General features: G+C 39.6%; 1 protein-coding gene across 5 annotated transcripts in view; it reads right to left on the reverse strand.

The window, feature by feature from the left end:
• USP6NL (USP6 N-terminal like) overlaps window positions 1–24,631 on the reverse strand; it is a 182,896-nt gene that overhangs the window by 47,896 nt on the left and 110,369 nt on the right. For 2 of the 5 annotated variants that reach the window (XM_047065505.1, XM_047065511.1), the window contains exons 5-6: window positions 19,221–19,260; window positions 6,824–6,904 (exon numbers count right to left, since the gene is read on the reverse strand). In XM_047065505.1, coding sequence (XP_046921461.1) covers window positions 6,824–6,904; window positions 19,221–19,260 — 121 coding nt within the window. Of the gene's footprint in view, window positions 1–6,823; window positions 6,905–7,931; window positions 8,000–13,863; window positions 13,961–19,220; window positions 19,261–24,631 lie in introns of those variants that run through there. The other 3 variants (XM_047065508.1, XM_047065506.1, XM_047065507.1) reach the window with 3 other exon arrangements.

Raw genomic sequence — 24,631 nt, forward strand, 5'->3', positions numbered from 1 at the left:
ATAATAAGCAGAGTTTCAACTCCTACTACATACTACCTAGTTTTGGGAAACTAATGCTTTAGTAACAAAGTCATGATGTAGCTTTATGAAACCGATTGCATGGTTTAAAATGAGTAACACTGTAGAACTTTTATTGTGAAACAGAGAATGTTATGAAGTTGATTCATTAGGCAAATTCCGTATGTAATTTCAGCTTTGTTCTCCTGGTATGAACACACTACGCCTCAAATGTGAAATTTCAGCAGATAGTGACTAGAATCATCCATGTGTTAACTCACACAGTCACTCTAACTGCAAGAATATATATAGGGAAAGATTTTGTGAAAACTAGACTCTGCTACTTGGAGCTTTCCCAGGTACTGAACACTAACCACCATTAATTGTAAACTGGGTGTGGTTTAAAAAAACAGTGAATTTAAGATTTACTTTCCTAAAGAAAGTGTGCCATCTACATTCATTCCAAAGCTGTAATACGTATTATTACACTTTTTAAAGGAGTACCACCCACTAAAAGTATTTTCAAATTATCTACTACATTTGTAAGGATGCTGTACTGTAAGCACCAGGTATGAATATCAGAAGGTGTGGAAATTACTGCAAATGTGAAAAGGAAAATTTCAATAGTCAAGTGGAAGATGATGGCAGGTAAACAGTAACTTCGGTGGACTCGAATCTCCATTAGGCTGATGTTTTCTTTTTTTTTTTTTTTTTTTAAATTTTTTTTTCAACACTTATTTATTTTTGGGACAGAGAGAGAGACAGAGCATGAACGGGGGAGAGGCAGAGAGAGGGAAACACAGAATCGGAAACAGGCTCCAGGCTCCGAGCCATCAGCCCAGAGCCTGACGCGGGGCTCGAACTCACGGACCGCGAGATCGTGACCTGGCTGAAGTCGGACGCTTAACCGACTGCGCCACCCAGGCGCCCCTTGGGCTGATGTTTTCAATGAATAAAAAAATAAGAGTTCCGACATGTATTTCTCAAACTATATGACCTGAAAAGACTTTAGACATTATTTTACTGTTTTCATTCAATTCTGTATTCAACAACTATATATAAATGTCCATTTTTCATCTTACAGTAAATCTAAAATTAAAAAAGACAGCTTTATTTCTTCCTTTCAAGACAGATGGCTTTTCTCTCTTACTGTACTGATCAGATTCTCCAGTATAATGCTAAACAGCAAGGGATGAGAGTAAATATCATGTCTTGTTACTGATCTTGGGGAAAAAAAATTTACTCTTTCACCATGACAGTCCGATGCCAGCGACAGTTTTGTAGACGCCCTTGATCGTGTCAGAGAAGTTTCCTTGCATTCTGACTTAACTGAGAGTTTTTATCAGGAATGGATGTTTGATTTGTTAAATGCCTTTTCTACACCTATTCAGATGAAGTGTTTTTTCTTTTTTTTTTAGTTTTTTAATATATGTTGAATTACTTGAACTGATGTTCAGATGCTAAACTAACTTTGTATTCCTCAGATAAACCCCATTTGGTCATGATTTGATGTGCTAAAAAAAAAAAAAATCAAGGGATGATTATATCAAGAAGAAATAAGAGAGAAACTTCAGGTTAGGAAGAAAAAATTAATGATCCCAATGCTACTCCAGAATTAAAATGAAAAATGAGGCATAACTTTTACTGAGCATTTACTATGTCCAGGAAACTATTTTAAGTTATTTATAGATGTGTCTCCCATTTAATCACATCAACAACTGTTATTATCCCAATTTTCTAGGTGGTGATAGTGAATCACAAAGAAGATAAATAATATGCCTAAGACACACACAAGATATCACCATCTTTTAGCAAAAGATAATGATTTTACATTTTATAAAAAACAAAGACCATCCTTCCAAGACCACAATGCATGTAGCTAGTAGCCACCGTTCCTCTCAAGTGAATTTACTAAGATACATGGATCAGAAAATATTAAAGAAATCCAAGAGCAGAAAGCATTAAAATGATGATAGTGAAACTGTACTTAAAAGGTAAGCATAGCATACAGAGTTCTCACCTCACCATGTCATACACCTGAAACTAACCTAACATTGTAGGTCAACTACACTTCAATTAAAAAGCTCAAAAGAAATATAAAAAGGGATGCATCTGGAATTCAAGCTCTAGGAGGTAATGAAATAAAGCATGTAAACAAAGTCACATATATCAGGAAAAATTACATTACGAGACCCTAAAATAAATAAACTGTGCTTATGGTTTTTCAAATACTTGCAGTGTTACATCACAGACTGACATTATGGCAACATATTTTTCTCATCACAAATTTTCAACTATCATAGAAATTTTGGAAATTTTGTAAAACAAAGTAGGAATTATATCAAGTACAACAGTTGCTAATAAAATTTGCTTCTTCTCCAGAACGGTAGCCCAGTTTACATTTGTTGAGAACCTTTTAACTGGCAAAGTAGTATCTCGTACTGGCTCTAACAGTCTGTAAAGGAGGCAAAGCAAGTGCATCTCCCCTTTAAATGCTGGGAGACCAGGGCCCAGAGAAATGGGTGCTGAGGTCAAAGAACTTCATCTTCTTACTCCTACTTCAGGCCACTTCTGCCAAATCACACTGCCTCGTAAGAGATCACAGCTTTCAATTAAGTAGTAGACTTCAGCACAAGGTGATAGCTGTGTGTTCCAATTCATAAATGAGTATCATTCATTCTAAAAAGAAACTTTGTAGTGACTGCCTGCTTTGTGGCCAACACTCACTAGGTACTATGGCTATGAACATGAAAAAGTTCCTCGGAACTCAGTGTGTAGCAGTGAAAATAATTATGTAAACAGATAATTATAGCATCAGCTGGCACTCCTTTATTATCAAATAAAGTCACATCTAGTACTTGCTACAGAGCTGTCACACCCTGATGGGAGATGTTGTGACAGACACAGACTCAGAGGGGGCCAGGGTGGGAAAAGGAGAATGGTAGGCATGCAGGGGTGGTTAGACCTCATGTCAAAGGGAAAACCAGAAAAAGTTTAGGAATAAAGGTGTTGAGGTGAGGGCAGTGAATCTGCTGTGGTGGTCACTTCTTATCGGTCCCGCAACAGTGGCTCTCATCTTGAGACTGTATCAGAGATACTGTAATGGAGGAAGGGAGGCATGAACTGTACATGACAGAGTTAGGGAAGATCAATACTGAAGGACACACAGAGATGTGCCAGGAAGGGGAAATGTGGGTGGAGATGACGGGGAGGAATATAATCAATCAAATAACAATAACAACTTTAATAATAAAAGTTACGCTACCATTTTCAGATTATTTATTAGGAGGCAGCATATGTGTTTCTATATCAATTTATTTCTTGCAATATTATCACGTTCTTAAAGAGGGAGATACTATTATCATCCCCGTTTCATGGATGAGAAAAGTAAGTAAGTAAGTAAGTCCTAAAACTAATAAACTAATCAACTAAAGAACTGAAATTCAGTTAGTCCAACTTCAGAAACCACAGTTTTAACAACCACGATTTAGAGTGTCTATATGTTGGATTTAAACAACATTTTAATATTCCAATTTGAAAAGTACTACCTTTAAAATTCTGTTAGAAATTTATTTAATGGATGTGATACATCAAACCTTAAAGAAAAAAATAAAGTAAGGTTCCCTGAAATCTACTTTTGCTTCCAGTATCTTTGTTTCCTTGCCAACACAATCAAGTAGGCTATTTCAGTCACACAAATCCTTTTAAAAATCCATCAACTGAAAAACAACCCATCAACTGACTTAACATGTTCAATACTTCTTTCTAACCTTAGTGGTTTGAAAATAGTGATGAATGTGCCAATCCACATCATCATGGCGGCCAGTGAGTCAACTTTTCAGCCCACCAAATACGGCCCAGTTTGGGGGACGTGCAAAACCGCAAGTGTATACCATGAAGCCGAAGCTCACTCTGCTTGTCTCTTTACTGCCTCTCCATTTTCTCTCAGCTTCCCTGCTCCATTAGCTCCTTCATCTCTGCCTCCAGAGAGGCGGGAGTCCCTCAAGTCCGGATCTAAAAAAGTTATTTGTTTTTCTTTTAAGTTTATTCATTGATTTTGAGAGGGACAGAGGGAGGGGTAGATAGAGGGAGAGAGAGAATCCGAAGCAGGCTCTATGCTGTCAGTGCAGCGCGATCCGTGGTATCACGACCTGAGCTGAGATCAAGAGTCAAGCGCTTACACGACTGAGTCACCCAGGAGCCCCTGGATCTAAAACAGCTTTAAACCATACACAAGGCCCTACTGCATCTTATAACTGTGTTCTACTTCCTCTGACCTTTTGCTGACAAACACCAATAGGGAAAGCCAACACAGAAGATGATACAACGAATGAACCGTTGAGTCTGGACGTGGGATCTCCGGTTTGCGACTAACAAGCTGTGTGACCTGGAGGAATTGATTTATAAACTTTGTGCCTCCATTTTCCCATTGTAAAATAAAATGCTAATGTAAGGTCCATTCAGTTATTTGACTTTAAAAAAATAACAAGTGTATCTTTCGTAGGTACTCAGCTGTGACACAACTTAGACACAATTACATCACAACTGATTACATCGTAATGTCTCCACTTAACAGAGATAACTTTGGGGCACCTGGGTAGCTCAGTCGGCGTCCGACTCTTGATACGGGCTCAGGTCTGATCTTGCGGTTGTGGGATTGAGCCCCACGTCAGACTCCCTGCTCAGCTTGGGATTCTCTCTCTCTCTCTCTCACTCTGTCCCTCCCCTGCTCATGCTCACTTGCTCTCTCTCAAAATAAATAAACTTAAAAAACAAACAAACCAGAGATAACTGCATTTAGTAGACTATATTTTTAAAACCCAACACTACTTAACACTGGCACAGTGAAAACGGAGAGACAGTGTTCACGGTGAGAACACACAAGCAACACAAACAACCTGAATGGAAAGTCTTCCATTAAAGCTTGGATTCTTAACAACTCCATCCAATATTCTCTATCACAGCTGTATTTTTACTCCAAGATATTTTTAGAAATTTCTTCGTGTTACCATTACATAAGCAAGGAATCTGTGGAGAGAAAACATATACCTCCTCTTGGAAGAGAAGAAAAATACGTGGTTTTTTTTTTGTTTTTTTTTTTGCCTCAGTACAATTTAAAACTAGGTATGAACTGAAAGCAGCGATTCTTTTAGAAGGTACATTTTGTTTCACATCAAATTGGACCATATATATCATCAAATAATTCCAGCATTATAGCTGTGGGAAAGGGCTTTAAAATTACACATCAAAGAAAACAGTTCTGTTAAAATCTCTCTTCCTGGGAACTACATTAGCCAGAGTTGCTGTCAGAATAATAGCCTAGTAGAATTGCTTATTTTTACACAGGCTTACATACTTTCATAGATATATGTATACTAAAGAAGAACATTAAGCCGTATAATTCTACAAATACTTTGCTGGACTGAATGGGAGATGAAAGGTAGGTGCCGTGCGTCAACATTTACCCTGTCATCACCACTTGAGCAATCTTTCCACAAGGACATGAGGTAAAGTAGGTGCCAACTTTGGGCCAGTATGGAAGACAGCATGATAAGGAACAAGGGCACAGATGTTATACCTCACATTCTACTCTAAACTGATTCCTCTCAGAAAACATCTTTGAGTTCCAACCTAATACTAAAGCAACAGTTAATAAAATCGACAATCCCAAAATGAACTTACACCTGATGAAAATAAAATAATAAAAGAGTCTAAGAGACTTTAAATAAGGGTATTTAGGATGCTCAAAAAGAAAAGGGACATTAGTCCTGTGAGATGCCCTATGACAAAAAGATTTCCACCATCTAATAAGTTTCACTCAATTTAAGGTCCCTCAAGGTGTGGTCCCCCTACCACAAGTTATAATAAAGACTCTGAGGAGTCCTGTAATAAAGGACTTAACTTTGCTTAACTTTGGCTCGTTCTGATATTCCCAACTTTATTTAACCAGAGAGCCCTTTTCTCATTAAAAAACCAGAAAGCCCTTTTCTCTACCACCATGAATTTCACAGCTTCCCAATGTATAAAGACTTTTGTGAGGAGACCGGGGGTGATACTAAATAGATGTGTGTGTTGTTTTAATTGGTTTAAAACTTAGCACCAACCGTACAGGGCAAAAAGATTTAAGGGGAGATTTGCTAGAAGCTTTTGAAAAGGAGATTGCTCCTGCTTCAGGGAAAGCTTTGAGAGGCCAGCCCTCTTCCTGACCAGTGTGACATGTGGATATGAAGCCTGGAACTACTGCAATGATTTTGATCACACAGGGGAGCCAACCTCAAGATAAAGATGACAGTGCAGAAGTCAGAGAAGAGAGAGGGAAAGAAACTAAGTCATAGGCAACACAGTGGAGAGTCTGAAGCAAATCACTCCTGAAACCATCCTACCTCTACACTGTCCAGTACATTCTCTTAACTAGACATTCTATTACAACATAAATACTCCTAATTTACTAAATTAAGTTATAGTGAAATTTTTAACAAGAATATGAATACTCCTATCATTTAAGAAAAGCTTTTATTGGGGCGCCTGGGTGGCGCAGTCGGTTAAGCGTCCGACTTCAGCCAGATCACGATCTCGCGGTCCGTGAGTTCGAGCCCCGCGTCGGGCTCTGGGCTGATGGCTCGGAGCCTGGAGCCTGTTTCCGATTCTGTGTCTCCCTCTCTCTCTGCCCCTACCCCGTTCATGCTCTGTCTCTCTCTGTCCCAAAAAAAATAAATAAACGTTGAAAAAAAAAAAATTAGGAAAAAAAAAAAAAGAAAAGCTTTTATTAGGAAAATCCACATTCAATTTGTACAGTATCAGATAGAAATAACATTATTGTAATTACCTTTTCAGTGTTCTTATATTTTTCCCATCCTTTTAGCATTTTCAACCACTTAGTCGTTCTTTCAATTTCCAGTTGTTTTTGCTAAAACGAAATTGAAATTCAATGTCACTGTTTAAGGCTTCTGTACTTACAAATTACCAAAAAAATTACAAAATAAAAAAAAAATGCTGCTTCACAACGACAAAAACTACTAAAAAAGTTAAACTCTTAGATAGCAAATATACTTTCTAACTCTAAGAAGTTAGATAATTGATTATAGTTGTAGCAATAGTATTCCATAGCTAAAGACAGGTAAAGAGAAAGGAATCGTTTAAATTTTTCAATGCTTTTAAATTAATTGCTGAAAATACTATGTATTCTACAAAACTAAACCAAAAGGACATTTTTAGTCACTTTGCAATATGTTTTATGCAGCCACAACAACAACTCCAACAAAAAGACCTTCAAAATTCAATTCTCCTCTGTTACATTTTACTGAATTCTAACTAAAGTTTTCAGTGACCAAGATGATTCTTTAAAGGAGAACCGGGTATTTATGTGTGGAGAGATTAACATACAACTAGCAATGTGCTAGTGAAAAATTTATCCAAAAGTAAGTAAAGTTGCTCCCCTGAAGGTCAACGTCTGCTCGGGGCAACTGTCATGGACATGGGAGAATGCTGTGACTTGTGTGACAACATAAGGTCAGAAAAGGTGACAGCAAGGTCACAATGGAAGGGGCAGTCAAATCCACCTAGGGATGTTAAAGAAGATAAGCCCTAAATGAAGAACTGAAACATTATTAGGATTTTTATCAAGCACAACGTGGGAATGAATATTCTAAGAAGCATGGATAGATGTAGCTCTAGGTAATTCAGCCCGTGGTGCCTGACAGTAGTTCTAAAGAGCTAAAGAAAGAAGCATCAGGGGATGAGGCCGAAAACGTAGGCAGGGGTCTTAGATGTCACACCAAATTGGGATTTGGAGCAAAGCTGGAGGATGGGGAGGGTGGTACAGAAAATGCTTCTTCCTTCCTTCTCTGGTCTCCAGGAGAAGGGACGTTTCTTCCTAATTATTTGGGCCTGTTGTCCAACCTCTTATCAACTCCTAAGGTGGTAAAGTGACTTACCTGATTAGTAAATTTAGACAAAGAACTAGGCATGTACAGCTCATCCGTCCCTTTTCTTCAGAAGCCCGACACAAATGTGGAAGGCGCTTTTGTACCCCATCCTTTCAGACAGAGGAAAATACCCTCCTCAGCCAAAAAGTCTGTGGGGACCTCTTTGTGTAACCGGGTCAGACCGTCTCCTGCCGGGCTTCAGAGTCAGGGAGCCCACTGCTGCTGCGCACCTAACGTGCATTCTCCCCTAACGACTCCGCACCCCATGAAGGCAGATGTGTTTGCAGTCTCCCCAGTCCCCAGAACAGTGCCGGACACAGAGTAGGTCCCAAACTATTTCATTCTCACGGAAGGAATCCAAAGTAATCCTTTCTGGTGAGTGAGCTGAGATTCCGCCATTTTGTCAATTCTCCTCAATCCCCACATTTTCTTTTCTGGAGGCCTCTGTCAGTGTCATAGGTGGATGAAGCAAAAGCAAAGGCAAGGAAAGCCCATAAGGGAAAGAAAACGGTTCCGAAGACATACTTTATGCTCTAAACGGTAAGCTTATGACAACCCTGTGAGGTAAGTATAATCGTCCCTGTTTTACAAATAAGGTACGGGGGTTAAAGGACTTTCAAATTCCCCCATCTGGTAAAGTCAAGTTTGAAGAGAGGTCCAAAGCCGGGCAGCTTGGCTTCAGGACCTACACGCTTAGCCACCACATCTATGTCTCTTGCTTCCCACGTGTCCTCGGTTCAGGTAATTATAGTTTAGATGAAAGCAATGGCTCTTACTGACGGTCTTCAGTGCAGTCTCACAGGCAGATGGCATATGCCCACCATCAATATTTTTAGATTTAAAAGAAGCATAAAATCCCAAAGAAAATCCTGATTTTGGGAAAAGATTCTCAATTTCTAAAAACGCAAATATTTTTAGAGAATTTTATTTTTAGGCATATTTTTAAAACCCTTTAATTACTTAACTCTTACTAGAAATTGTGATGGGTTGTTCGTAATAAAAGATGATCACTCGTGAGCAAAACGTACTGTTATAATTCCCATTTTTCAAAAGACTGAGCATATTCTTCATTATATTATTAGTGATAAAATGTTACAGATGGTTCCAGAAATATGTTTAATTTTAAAGCTCAGTGGGGCACTGAAATCTAATTAATGTTTCTGCTAAATGTGACTTTAGAGAAGGCCAAGCTGTGAAAAATTAAGATTGATCGAAGTTTAGTATTTTTTTGTTCTTCGGCACTTCCTCCCTTGACTTCTTCAAACACAACCCCTTTCTCCACCAACAGGAAAACACCAAATAATTCAAGCCAACCCTAGAGTATAATAACATACACTCTGCCAGGAACAACCCTGCTGAGACCTAGCAGGTCTCTTGCTATGTTTCATTTTTATGACTATGAATTATCAATGAATCACTTTAAGAAGTAGTTATTCTTTTTTTAAGGCATACCTTGTATTCTCATATTTATCATATATGTAATTTTAAATGCTACACACTAACACGGAAGGACAAAACACACAAACACAATTTTAAAAACCATTAAGTATGCTTTTCTTTCCCCTACAGGGGGGGAAAAAAAGACACACTTGGGAAAAGCTCCCATGCTGCAGGATTTAAAAAGTATGTATTAGTAGTTCCATCTCGTTTAAATGTTAACTCCGTGATGCCATCAATTCAGCTACACCTGAGCTGAACGCAGTGAATGTCTTCCCCCCACTCATGAATCTACAACTCGTGGATAAAATATACTCTATCGCCAAACATGCTACAACTAACTATTCCAGAACTTATTCTGAAATAAGAAGTAACTGAAACCACAGGTGACAGATGTGAACCTGAATGCTCCAGAAAAACAGGCTAACGAACACCATCTTGTCGTGGACTCAGTAACACCAAGACAAACTAGACAGAATATAACATCAAGTGAGAATCTCGACCTATAAGCTCAGCAGATACTCAATCTCAACATATCCCAAACTATTCCCTGACCATGCTATTCCCCTTCTCTTCTCCAACATGAATCCACAGCATCACTACCTACTAAGCCTATCAAACTAAAACCGTTCCCTTCCTTCCCACTCCCCAATCCACATTCTGCTGGTCCATCCATGTCTCTTGCTTCCATCATGTCTCCTGTCCTGGTTCAGCAATCCTAACTCCTAGATGAAGGCACTAACTCCTCACTGGTAGCTGGGGTGGTCTTCAACTCCACCTCCACCGCTACCACATCTTTTTAAATGCATCACAGTTAAAAACCCCTCAATGGCTACCCACTATCTACAAATAAAGTTCAAACTTCTACATGGCTGGCTCTTCACCACATGGCCCCGTTCACCTTCCAGTTTCACTCCCTGCTACTTGTGTGATCTGGCCACTCTGAACTATTCGTCATTCCCAGCACATAAGAGATTTTCATGACTCTTTAAGCAAAGTTTGCTATTTGTCTGCCTATGATGCTCTTCCCCAACATCATCTGGTAAAATATATCCGTTCCGTTAAATGTCAAAGGTCTGGAACCTTTCTCAAATGCCTTCATGGTCCAAGCAAAATTAACTGTTTCCTCAGCATTTTATGGCATGGACTGAGGACCCAGCTGGCCTGGGTTTAAATTTGAATTTTGCCCCTTCCTACCTGTTTCATTTGGGGCAAGTTTCTTAATCTCTCTGTATCTTAGTTGCCCTGTCTACAAAGTAAGAATTATTAGGATTATTATAATACCAAACAGCTGTGTTTTAGTTGCCCTAAATGGCCAAGTCATATCATTATTATTATTATTACCATAGAAACTCCTTGACAATAGGAACCGTATCATATATTCCTGTTCTAATTTCAACACCTAAAAGAGGGGTTGTTATATTTAAAGAGTTAAATATTTTTAAGTTAAACACAATTTATATACAGAAAAATGAGTGAACAGCACTGTGAAACAATTAATAGCATTCTACCAGAGGTAGAGGAGTATGAAAGAGAAAAAATATGAATGGATGAACCAAGATCATAAATACTTTTGGAAGTAATTCAGTCATTGTAATACAGAAATAACCAGAAATAAATTATAATAGTATCTCTTACATAATGGTAAAAATGGTTATCATTCCATCATGTTGGCAACACCTTTCAAAGTATCGCCAAAAGGCAGAACTACTGATATTAGAAGTCTACACAAAATTGCTACCAGAAGCTCTGTTGACTTCATACACAGACATCTGACTTCTCCCAACTTTTGTTCTGAAATATTTTGAGCACGCAAAAAGTTAGAACACTGCACCATGTATTTATACAGCTCACCCTTAAATGATATATGGGTTTGAACTGTGCGAGTCCACTTATATGTGGATTTTTTTCTGATACAGCATAGTACTCTAAATGTATTTTCTCTTTCTTACAATTTTCTTAACATCATTTTCTTTTCTCCAGCTTACTTCATTGTGAGAATACAGTATCTAATACATATAGCATTCAAAATATGTTAATTGACTGTTCACGTTATCTGTAAGGCTTTTAGTCAATAGCAGGCTATTAGTAATTAAGATTAGGGGAACTCAAAAGTTCTATGTGGATTTTCGACTGCACGAAGGGTCAGCACCCCTGCCCCCACTGTATGGTCAATGGTCAACTATAGTCTGTGTGGTAGGCTTTGAGGGAGTGTGGACATCCTGTTCCTTCACAATTCTATCCAGTGGTCTTATTACCCTCAAATAACCCCTGTCTGAACAGATTCTGATTCTGGTGGTTCTACAATGATGTGGTGGGTTTTTTTCTAGGACTCCTTCTATATTATTGACACTTTTCTATTTAAAAATCTTTCTCTTCTAGCCCCTCTTCCCTTTGAAGTAACACTATGGTATAAAGAACTATTTTTTTTTTCAAATGTTTATATATTTGAGAGAGAGAATAAGAGTGTGGGGGAGGCACAGAGAGAGAGAGAGAGAGAGAGAGAGAGAGAGAGAGAGAGAGAGAATCCCAAGCAGGCTCTACAGTGTCAGGGTAGAACCTGATATGGGGCTCAAACTCATGAACTGTGAGGTCATGACCTGAGCCGAATATGGAGTCGGAGGTTTAACTGACTAAGACACTCAGGCACCCCAAAGAAATATTTTATTCTATGTGTTATAATCCACTCTCATCATTATTCTTTTGAAGCTCAAACTGTCCCAAATTTGGCAGGACTGCCTCTTAAGTGGTTGGAGATCTGCCCCTTCAAATGGATCCTTGAGACACGCCCTATCTGGCACAAGATAATCAGGTTCACTTTACTGTATACTTTTTCTACCCCAAACCTAGATCAGCCACTTCTTTAAGAAACAGTGGTTCTTTTTAATGGGGAATGGTTTTCAAAAGCTAAAAATCGGGGTACTAGGTGAGCTCAACGTTGTAACTGCTAAAATCATATAGGAGACCCTAGTATAAGAAAATTACATTCCCCTGGGAACTTCAAAACAACATCTATCCAAAGGAAAATAACGCCAAGATCTTTAAGTCTACTACTAGCTCTCTATTACCTCACTGACTATGAAAACCAACCATGTTGTGCACTTTTCTTCCCATGAGCTGTTTTCAGAAAAGGACTAAACCTTTCATTTGAAGTTTGCAATCTGATGCCCAGTTGTCTTAAGGTGATTAACATGATTAATAATCCTGACAGTAATGGCCCTACATATACATAATGCATGGACAGATATTAAATGGACTTCTCTCCTAGAATAAGAAATCTTGGAACTCTACTGAAGTTCAAATCTTCAGATGCTTTTCTGTCTCTCCTATTTGAGTATTGGAATGGGTGACTGAGGATAGTGGACTGGAGTCCCACACACCTAGACCTCACCAGCAGAGGTCAGGAGAGGACAAGAAGTACAGGGAGGAAAGAGCCCTGTTTAGACAGAATAATGACACTGAAAAGTCTATTGGTCATGTATTTTGAGTAAGATTTCACACCACATAAAATTAAGATACAGTTTTTAAAGATACGAATAGATTCCAATATTCCATAAGCTATTCAAAATGTTGCATTACATAAAGAAACAGCTGAATTCGTGAAAATTCATAGCTTTACATATCCTTTCCTCCTTATTAAAAACATCAATAAGCTCGAAGAAACAATATAATCCATTATTAAGATTGTTCTCTGCCAAATAAATATAATAAGTGTGATTGTTTATTTGTTTAAATGCCTGTTCAGGGGAATCCAAAGCACTCTGCAAATATCAACACTAATTCTCTTAAGAGAGACTGCCTACTACTACCCCTGTTTTAAGCAGAGAACTGCTTTCTGTACAATAACACATGGGCAAAGCTGGAACTAAAACCATGATTACGCGACTATGCATTAGTGTACGAGTCTCCCAAAGGGCAGTAAGTGCACACTTTGAGTGTGTGCTTTGTAAAGATTAACACACACGTGCGGAATTCAGCATGGTACTGTTTCCACTGAGGTTGTTCGATGAAGCCATATGTGCACTATTGTTTACTAGTTTCCTGGAAACTGCAGGGCTTGGCCATTAGGACTAGGTAGTCACTAAGAATACCTGAACTGAACTGAAACCAGAAAAACTGCGGGAAATTCTGATAAACTGAAAAGGTTACAGTCCCCGACTGCTCATCTGCATGTGTCTGAAGTTCTCATTCCACGATAAAGAAACCAAAAGTATAAAGGGCAGGTCATACAATACACTTGCCGTTTTATAGAAAACTCATACAAAAGGCAGAAGTGGAATCTCAATGAGCAGCCTCAGTATCCTGCCTCTCGCTTCATAAAAGATTGGCAGATGAATATAAAATTATGTCTTATGTTAAATTATTAAGGTATGCATAGATTTTTTGAGTGACTTCCTATTAAACACTTTAAAGTAAATAACCAATTAATTATAAGTATAATTGCACTGGGTAGGTCTTTTATTGCATAGGCAAGACTCTGAAAAAATAAAAATGTAAAAACAACCTCCCTCAAGCATGCATCTTCCACTAGTTTCTGTCTTGTATTTCTTCTTTTGTTCGCTGCCACCTTCTTGAATCATCTATATCACCAGTTCCCAGACTTGTGGACTTTCTGGACCAGAAAATTATAACAAAGAAAAAGAGAGGTGGGGGCACTGAAGGCAGAAGTCTATACCGAGTTACCAGATTTTATTCTGCCAATTATGGGTATCTTTTGTTAAACGATACCTTCCAATTCTTCTCTCCCTAATTTCTTAAATAAAGGCCACTGTAACATTCAAGTGTTTAAGTCACCGTATTTAGTGTTATAAAGCAGCCATTACATTCATTTGATTATCCATTCAGCCACCACTTGCTCAGCCTAGACTATGTGCAATGCTCTGTGTTCTGGGGATACAGGACAAAGTAGATCCCCCCCACCCCCGCCAAATTACATCCTGGAGAGCAAACACACACACACACACACACACACACACACACACACACACACACAGAAGTGAGTAACATATTTATAGAATGTGAAATAGTGTTAAGTGTTAAGGAAAAAAATAAAGGAAGGAGGGGGATAATTAGGATGTGGTGGGGGGAGGGAGTTTGCAATTTTAGGTATCATACCAGGGAAGGTCTTATTCTGAAGGTGAAGGTGACATTTGAGTAAATAGGAAAGGAAATGGAATGGGTCCTATAGCTACGGGGACGAAGGGGGGAAAGCACCCCAGGAGAGGAAGCAGCCAAAGGAATATGGCAGGCGCGCTCTGGAACCACGAAGGAGCACAGTGAATAAAGAAGAGAAGGCACTGATAATGAAACAAGAGACTTAACGGAAACAAGGTCATAAAGGGCAATGAAGGTCACTCTGAGGACTTATCCTTTTACTGTGGATACAACTGAAAGCCAAAACGATGTTCCAATCAGAGTGTCACAATCTTACGTGACAGGCTCAATCTATCTCTTTCGGTGAACAGAAAGACTGTGGGGAGAGAGGGGTACAACAGCAGAAGCAGGAAGACAGAAAGCTCCAGAAGAGACATTAACAGTGGACAGGGGGGCACAAGTGGTGATGATAAGTCATCAGATTCTGAATCCATTCTGAAGGCAGAGCTCATAGGATTGCTGACAGACGAAACGTGGGGTATGAACGAAAGTCAAAGATAACTTACAAGTTTAGACTGAACAACTAGAAGAGTAGAGTTCCCATTTACTGACAAGGGGAAGTCTGTTGACAGAATGGATCTAAAGAGAATAACAGAAGCTCCAGTTTGGACATTCATTAGACACCTAAGTGTAGACATTTAAATGAATGTACCAGGGTACACAAGCCTGGGATTTGGGCAGCCAAGTCATCGACACACAGTTGGCATTTAGAGCCAGAGACAAGATGAGATGACCAAGGAAAAAATACGGATAGGAAAGAGAAGTTCAAGGCCTCGCTCTGGGGCGCATCAAAGTACAGAGATCAAGGAGATGAGAAGGTACAAGCAGAGAAACTGAGAAAGACCAGCCAGTGAGGAAAGAACACACGGAACGCATGAGGGTCTGAGGGCCAGGAAGAGAGAACGTGTAGGAAGGAGACAGCAGCCCACCGCTTCAAACACACACTGCAGGCAGACCAAGAGTCAGACTGGGAACTGACGGCTGCATCACAGCATAAAGGGAATTAGGGAACTTAATACAGGCCAGAAGGAGGTGGGGATAAGGGGGAAAGCGAAAAATCTGATTGAAATGGAAATGCAGGAAAGAAATGGAGAAGAAAGAGTAGAGACACCTCTCTCAAGAAGCGTTGCTCTAAGAGCAAAAGAGAATCAGGGCAGTTCTGGAGGTTCTGAGGGGGAAATGGGGCAAAAGAAGATTGGTGGTCTTCAAATGTATGGCCAACTAATCTTTGACAAAGCAGGAAAGAATATCCAGTGGAAAAAAGTCAGTCTCTTTAACAAATGGTGCTGAGAGAACAGGACAGCAACATGCAGAAGGATGAAACTAGACCACTTTCTTACTCCCAGTCACAAAGATAAACTCAAAATGGATGAAGGACCTGAATGTGAGACAGGAAACCATCAAAACCCTAGAGGAGAAAGCAGGAAAAAACCTCTCTGACCTCAGCCACAGCAATTTCTTACTTGACACATCTCCAAAGGCAAGGGAATTAAAAGCAAAAATGAACTATTGAACCCTCATCAAGATAAAAAGCTTCTGCACTGCAAAGGAAACAATCAACAAAACTAAAAGGCAACCAACAGAATGGGAAAAGATATTTGCAAATGACATATCGGACAAAGGGCTACTATCCAAAATCTATAAAGAGCTCACCAAACTCCACACCCAAAAAACAAATAACCCAGTGAAGAAATGGGCAGAAAACATGAATAGACACTTCTCTAAAGAAGACATCCAGATGGCCAACACGCACATGAAAAGACGCTCAACGTCGCTCCTCATCAGGGAAACACAAATCAAAACCACACTCAGATACCACCTCACGTCAGTCAGAGTGGCCATAATGAACAAATCAGGAGACTACAGATGCTGGAGAGGATGTGGAGAAACAGGAATCCTCTTGCACTGTTGGTGGGAATGCAAACTGGTGCGGCTGCTCTGGAAAACAGTGTGGAGGTTCCTCAAAAAATGAAAAACAGACCTACCCTATAACCCAGCAATAGCACTGCTAGGAATTTACCCAAGGGATACAGGAGTGCTGATGCATAGGAGCACTTGTACCCCAATGTTGATAGCAGCACTTTCAACAATAGCCAAATTATGGAAAGAGCCTAAATGTCCATCAACTGATGAATGGATAAAGAAATTGTGGTTTATATATACAACGGAATACTACTTGGCAATGAGAAAGAATGAAATCTGGCCATTTGTAGCAACGTGGATGGAAATGGAGAGTATTATGCTAAGTGAAATAAGTCAGGCAGAGAAAGACAGATACCATGTTTTCACTCATATGTGGATCCTGAGAAACTCAAACAGAAGACCATGGGGGAGGGGAGGGGGGGGAAAGTTACAGAGAGGGAAGGAGGCAAACCATAAGAGACTCTTAAATACTGAGAATAAACTGAGGGTTGCTGAGGGTTGGGGGGAGGGGAAAGTGGGTGATGGGTACTGAGGAGGGCACCTGTTGGGATGAGCACTGGGTGTTGTATGGAAACCAATTTGACAATAAATTTCATATAAAAAAAAAGAAAGAAAAAGAAGATTGGTGGGCTTGTTGTTGTTTTCTGAGAGAGATAATACATTTTACATTGATGGGAAACATCAAGCAGAAAGAGAATGAATTCAGGTGGGAGAGGGAAGAAGAGACTGAGTGATGTCCCTGAACAAGCAACAGTGATCAGAGCCCATAAGCACAGATGAAAACAGGTATGGTTATGGGCGTTTGTGGAAGTTCTCCTCCGATTGCTTCTATTTCCTTGTAAGAAGTAAGAACATGAACTGAGAGCATGGACGAGGTACTGGAAATCTAAGCAGGAAAGAATGTTCCAGTGGCTGAAATGGAGCAAAAATTCACTAGGAACAGCATGATCTCTAGGCAGCATTAACGTTCGACTGAAGTTTGTGATCATGACTTTAAAGTGAAACCAGTCAGCATGGTTGTGAGTCTTTTCCCAGTTACACTGAGCCAGACAAGAGCAGGCACTGCAGAGGCAGAAAGCTGGCCTCAACGTGGCCTGGAGTTTACTCCAGAGGAAGCAAGAGAGGCAAGGAGGAGAAAGGTATGTGCGAGTGGCTGTAGTGACCTAGAGTAGGATTTCAGCTGGGAAGAGAGGGGAATGAAGACAAGAGTATGGTGAGAGATAATGTCACAGTGGTTCTAGCAGTGGAGTCCAAGGATCTGTGAAGTCAGGACACTAGACAAGAGAGTGGGAACAAGCCCTCAGGTTCCCTTTTCAAGGTGGACTGATAGAAGTCATCAATAATCTCCTATCTATTGTCTCACTTGACCTTCTTCTAGTCATTGGATGGACAGTGAGTGTCTCAAAGCAGAAACTATGTCTTATCTGACCCTAGTATTCTAGGCAGTACCTACCCCAGGGCTTGATACACAGTTGCTACTCAATAATGTATCTACTAAGAAACTCATTTGCTAAAACATCAAGGTTATGGTACTGGGAGAGAATGAGGCAGTCACATGACAATTCAACTGCAGGAAGTACCTCTAATGATCTTCATATATATCAATGGCAATTTTGTCTACATCTTAAAGGTATGCTTCATTTTTTTTCAGAAATTTTTGATTTTAGGGAGATTTTCTAAAGTATTTTTCAAATTCTCATTACAATATTTTTACCTCTATTATCTGAAACCCAGCCTCCTTCCCACATCAAACATACACAAACTGAAGATAATCCCAATAAATAGCCTGCCTTTCATTCTGCAATTCACTTTTTGGTACAGAAAAAAACAGAGATGGGGAGGGAACATCTGATGAACACTAAAACACTGAATCTTGGGGCACCTGGGTGGCTCAGTCGGTTAAGTGTCGACTTCAGCTCAGGTCATGATCTCACAATTTGTGGGGTCAAGCCCCATGTCGGGCTCTGTGCTGACAGTTCAGAGCCTGAAGCCTGCTTTGGATTCTGTGCCTCCCCCCCCACCCCTCCCCCTGCTCACACTCTTTCTCTCTCTCTCTCTCTCTCTCAAAAATAAATAGTAAAAAAATTGAAAAGAAAAAAACCACTCAATCTCTAGTTCTCATGCACATGCACCTATGGAACCAACTCCCTAGCCAACCAAGTATAATGAAGAAAGGTGGAAACACTAAGCTTAAAAACAGTGACAGGTTTACTATACGTAAGATTTCCCTAAGTCCTTAAAAGCTAAAAGACTTACTTGAATAAGGCAAAGTTTTGTTGTTGTTGTTTGTAGGAAATTTGATACAGCCTCATGGAACAGTTCTAAAACAAAAAACTATGGGTCTAGAATGGTGCTTTATTAGCCAAAGAGTGCCTGAGAATCGCTTCAGAAGCTTTCCGCACATGTCCTGAGTTCCTGCCCAGAGAGTCTGACCTAACAGACGGAAGAAGGTCCCAGCAACCGTGCTCTGAAAGGGCTCTGCATTCAAAGCATGAATGAGAAGTGGACTGGGTCCTAGACTGAGAGCTAACTGTCTAGCATACAAGTCTCTGATGACTGCTACCTTTCTTTTTTTCTCAACTATCTATCAGAAGTTCCAAAAACCTCCTAAAATTATTTCACCATTAATTACTTCCTTACTGTGGTATACTCTGGGTCAAACTCGAACAATGCCTGTACCATTTACATATAAGCGGGCACTCAAAATCACAGAGGTGGTGGATTTTATCCCTCTGATAAACATAACTCACTAGAAATGAAAAATAAATGTGGAGCTGGACTCACCCGTTCCACAGCCGCATTATGATATGGGAGCTCCTCCTCGCTGCAAAGGAAGAACAGTATATGTGAAATAGCGGAGATCACAGTAGCTTTTTATTTTTATTTATTTATTTTTTAAGCTTATTTGAGAGAGAGAGAGCGAGCAAGAGAGAGAGTGCTTGCACGGTGAGCAGGGACGGGGCAGAGAGAGAGGCAAAGAGAGAATTCCAAGCAGTTTCCATGCTGTTAGTGCAGAGCCTGATGTGGGGCTTGAACCCATGAACTGTGAGATCGTGACCTAAGGTGAAATCAAATCGGACACTTACCCAACTGAGCCACCCAGGACCCTCCACAGTGAACTTTTTAAAAATTATATACCTACAGGTACCTATGATATACGACCATTTATCTGTCATCACAAGAATGGATCAAACTACATAAGCTTCCACTCTACCAAATTCAATATAAAACAACTGGCTATTTTGTAACCACAATGGCCCCTCTCTTTAAATCTCTAGACATACACTGTCCAAGACAGTCATTTCTAGCCACATGTAGCTATTTAATCTTAAATGTTAAATTCAGCCACAGTACAAGTGCAAGACAGTCATGTTGACAGAGGCTACTGTTTTCAATAGTGTGTATATAGGAAGAATGGTCTTAAAATTGCCAAAAAGTCCTACTGGACAACACTGCTGTAGACAGGAGGGCAGGAACCTTCTTCTGTGAAGGTAACCATTTAAACAGTAAATATATTAGGCTTTGCAGACCATACAGTCTTTTTCATGACTATTAAACTCTGATGCTGTAATGTGCGAGCAGACATAGACAATATGAAGACGGCATGCAGTTTTAGTCCCGCAAAATGTTTACAGAAACAGGTAGTGAGCTGAAGGTGACCCCCTACTCTATACCATCTCCTCAACTCTCTGGTTCAAACCATGGCCTATAACAAATGATTGGCTAAAAAAAAATGTATAAGGAAACAAAATTACCTCCAATAGATTGATGAATTAAAAAGAAAAATCTAGGGGCACCTGGGCGGCTCAGTCGGTGAAGTGTCCGACTTCAGCTCAGGTCACGATCTCACAGCTTGAGGGTTCCAGCCCTGCGTAGGGCTCTGTGCTGATAGCTCAGAGCCTGGAGCCTGCTTCGGATTCTGTGTCTCCCTTTCTCTGACTCGCACTTTGTCTGACTCCCCCACTCGCACTTTGTCTCCCTCTACCAAAAGAAAGACGCATTAAAAAAAAAAATTAAATGAAAAGAAAAATCTAACTCTATAAATCAGGAAAGCTTCATTTGCCAAAACTTCAATGGGGATGAGATTTTTAAATGTACAACAAAAGATCAAATTCATTTTTCTGATACTGTAATTCTGTGATACCACCCCTAACCTAAAACATGCTAAGACTCTTGTATTAACTGCCCAAAGTATAAAGACAATGCACTGTCTATAACAAAGTTATGTGCTTTCAATTGCTACCTCAGCAGTATTGATGTCTTGGCAATGATACATAGATTCTTGTCTTCATTTCTCTTGAACCACAAAATCTCATTTTTAAGAGTGCAACACATTAGTATTCAAGAGTCTAGTATTTCCAAAGGCATGCTTGCTACTCTGAAGAGTCCTTAGGTGAACCACAAACCAATATATAGCAATGGAACTGACAAAAAGTGTAATAGCTGAAACAGGTGGTAGAGAGAGAGTCCAAACCCCTCATTTTGAGATAAGAAAACCGGCATTTTCACTAAGTCACAGTCACTCAGCCTAATACAGAGATGCTCAAAACTATCGAACCCTGTGGTTCAAACGAAGATGGACAAGACCTTCAGATTATGCAGGAGAAGATGAGGAAGAGGCTGAGAAACCAACTCTCGAGAAAAGAAAAAACACCTCTGAGGATTTAATAGAAAAGTCTTTTTTTAAAAAAATGTCAAGTGTCCACACCTTGGGTTTTTTATGTCTTCCATTGTGCTCACAGTCTACATGTCCCTGATCCCTGCAGCCATTGAGGTATGAATGGCACAGCACGTAACTTCTGGTTTAAAAGCGAATCCATCCATCCCTCAACTGTTGGCAGAAAAGGGCTTATCAACGCCGCTGGAATCTATTTCTTAGGTGAAGGGGTCAGCAGAGATGTCCCGCAAGCACAGGAACGTCTGGCACCCTTTCTGCACACCACGACAGGTGTTTCTGGAGCGAGCGGGCTGCCCTGGGCAACAGCAGTTTCTCGTGCAGCTGATGTGAGCAGATCCTGGTAACTGCCTATTTGAACCTTCCTGACTGCAAATGAAGTGCCAACTCCGGCTGCCTACCAAAGGACGAGTTCTCTGAAGGTGCCGGGTACATTCCTGTGGCGTTCTTCTATCTACTAAACAAGACCCACACATTTTGCTGTGCCTATTCTAAACACTGAATCAGAACCAAGTTTTGTATTTGTCTGTAGAATGGTGTGGACCATGTATCGGCTCAGGCTACGTGGCCTATGTTGGGCAGGTCCTACAGAATGCACTGGTGAAATTCAAGATGAGACAGGACTGCCCTCAGCATCCCACTCCATCTTAACATCAAACCATACTACTGAAACCCCTGGGACAGAGACATGCAGGAATGTGTGTGTGTGTGTGTGTGTGTGTGTAAGTATATGTATATATACACATGTATATACACACACATATATATAATCCAAATATACACACACACACACACACATATATGCAGATATATACACATATATATATTTGGATATATACATATATATATTTGGATTATATATATATATATATGTGGATATAAATACATGTATATATATATATATTTGGATATATATATATGTGTATATATATACATTTGGATATATATACATATATCCAAAGTAAGTCTTAGGCAAACTCCAAAAGTAGACACACTTGGTCTAGGATCTCCCTCCACCTCAATGTTTTACATTGTTTCCTTTTGCCCTGTCACAACCCCACCAGGATCTGATTGTCTATGCAGCACCTCCATCATATCCCCAAATAGTTATTGAACTCCTACTAACCAAGCCTTTATTTATATGCATTTTTAAAATTTATTCCTTAAATTTTTTGTTTGAGATATAACTGACCATAACATTACACTAGTTTTAGGTGTACAACATAGTGATTTTTTTTAAATTTTCTTTTTTTAATGTTTATTTTTGAGAACGAGAGAGACAGACATAAGTAGGAAAAGGGCAGAAGAGAGCGGGAGACACAGAATCTGAAGCCAGCTCCAGGGTCTGAGTTGTAAGCACAGAGCCCGATGCGGGGCTCGAACTCATGCACAACAATTTGACATATGTATATATTACAAAATGATTACTATATTAAGTTAACATCCATCACCACACACGGTTACAAGTTTTTGGCTTTTTTCCTTGTGATGAAAACTTTTAAGATCTACTCCCTTAGCAACTCTAAAATATACAAATATTAACTATCATCACCATGCTGTGCACTACATTCCCAGGACTTACCTACCTTATAACTGGAAATTTGTACCTTTTGATCACATTCACTCATTTGCCTACCTCCCACAGCCACCATCCCCCATCTGGCCTCTGGCAACCACCAACCTGTTCTCTGTATTTGTAAGTTCGTTTGTTTGTTGCTTGTTTGTTTCAAATTCCACATATAAATGATAACATACAGTATTTGTCTTTCTCTATCTGATTTATTTCACTTAATGTCCTCAAGGTCCATCCATGTCATCATAAATGGTAAAATTCCATTCTTTTTTGTGGCTGAATAATATGCCTCTGTGTGTGTGTGTGTGTGTGTACACATTTTCTTTTTCCATTCATCTATCAATGAACACTAAGGTTGTTTCCATGTTTTGGCTATTGCAAATAATGTTGCAGTGAACACAGGAAACAAAAATCCTTTTGAGACTGTGATTTCCCTTTGGATAAATACCCAGAAGTAGAATTGGTGGATCACACTGTAGTTCTATTTTTAATTTTTTGAGGAACCTCCCTACTGTTTTCCACAGTAGCCGCACCAATTTACGTTCCTACCAGCAGTACACAAGGGTCCCTTTTTTTCCACATCCTTGCCAACACTTGTTACTTCTTGTCTTTTTGATAATAGCTATTCTAACTGGTGTGAGGTGATATCTCATTATCTCATTGTGATTTTAATTTGCATTTCCTTGATGACTGGTGATGTTAACCATCTTTTCATGCACCTGTTAGCCATCTGTATGTCTTCTTTGGGAAGATGTCTATTCAGGGTCTTTGACCATTATTTAATTTGACTGTGTTTTGCTACTTAGTTGTAGGAGTTCTTTATATATTTTGGATATTAACCCCTTATCAGATACCTAATTTGAAAATACTTTCTCCCATTTGGTGCATTGCCTTTTTTTAAATTTTTTTTTAATGTTTATTTATTTTTGACAGAGAGAGAGAGACAGACCATGAGCGGTAGAAGGGCAGAGAGGGAGACACAGAATCCGAAGCAGGCGCCAGGCTCCGAGCTGTCAGCACAGAGCCCAACGCGGGGCTTGAACTCACCAACCGCGAGATCATGACCTGAGCCAAAGTCGGACGCTCAACCGACTGAGCTTCCCAGGCGTCCCAGGTGCGCTGCCTTTTTATATGCTGTACAAAAGCTTTTTGGTGTGATGTAGTCCCATTTGTTTATTTTTGCTTTTGTTGCCTCTGCTATTTGTATCAGATCCACAAAATCACAGCCAAAACCAATGTCAAGGAGCTTTGTGCCTATGTTTTCTTCTAGAAGTTTTATGGTTTCAGGTCTTACATTCAAGCCTTTAATCCACTCATTCTGCTGCCTGTGCCTGCGCAGTGCCCCCACTGCCACTTATTAAAGAAATTGTCCTTTCCCTACTGTAGTAAATTAAATGACCATACATGCGTAGGTTTCTTTCTGGACTCTCATGTCTGTTCCAATGCTCTATGTCTCTATTTTTGTGGCTATACCATAATGTTTTGACTACTAGAGCTTTGTAATATACTTTGAAATCATGAAGTGTGATGCCTCCAGCTTTGCTCTTCTTTCTCAAGACTGCTTTAGCTATTTCGGTCTTTTGTGGCTCCATACACGTTTTAGGACTGTCCATGTACTATTTCTGTGAAACATGCCACTGGAATTTTGATAGACAGTATACTGAATCTGTAGATAGCTTTGGTTAGTATGGATATTTCAACAAAATTAATTCTTCCAATCCATGAGTACGGAATTTCTTTCCATTTATTTGTGTCATCTTCCATTTCTTTCATCAACATCTTAGAGTTTTCAGAGCGTAATCTTTTTCTCCTTGGCTAAACTGATTCCTAGATCTTCTCTTATTTTTTTATGCAGTTATAAACAGGATTATTTTCTTCTCTTTTTGATAGTTTTTACTAGCATATAAAAACTAGTTGCATTTGCATTCATCTGGCACTCATATATAA

Source organism: Lynx rufus, unplaced genomic scaffold, assembly GCF_022079265.1.
Source record: "Lynx rufus isolate CCGP_SWC_20201006 ecotype Redwood Valley unplaced genomic scaffold, mLynRuf1.p SCAF_7, whole genome shotgun sequence".
NCBI lineage: Eukaryota > Metazoa > Chordata > Mammalia > Carnivora > Felidae > Lynx > Lynx rufus.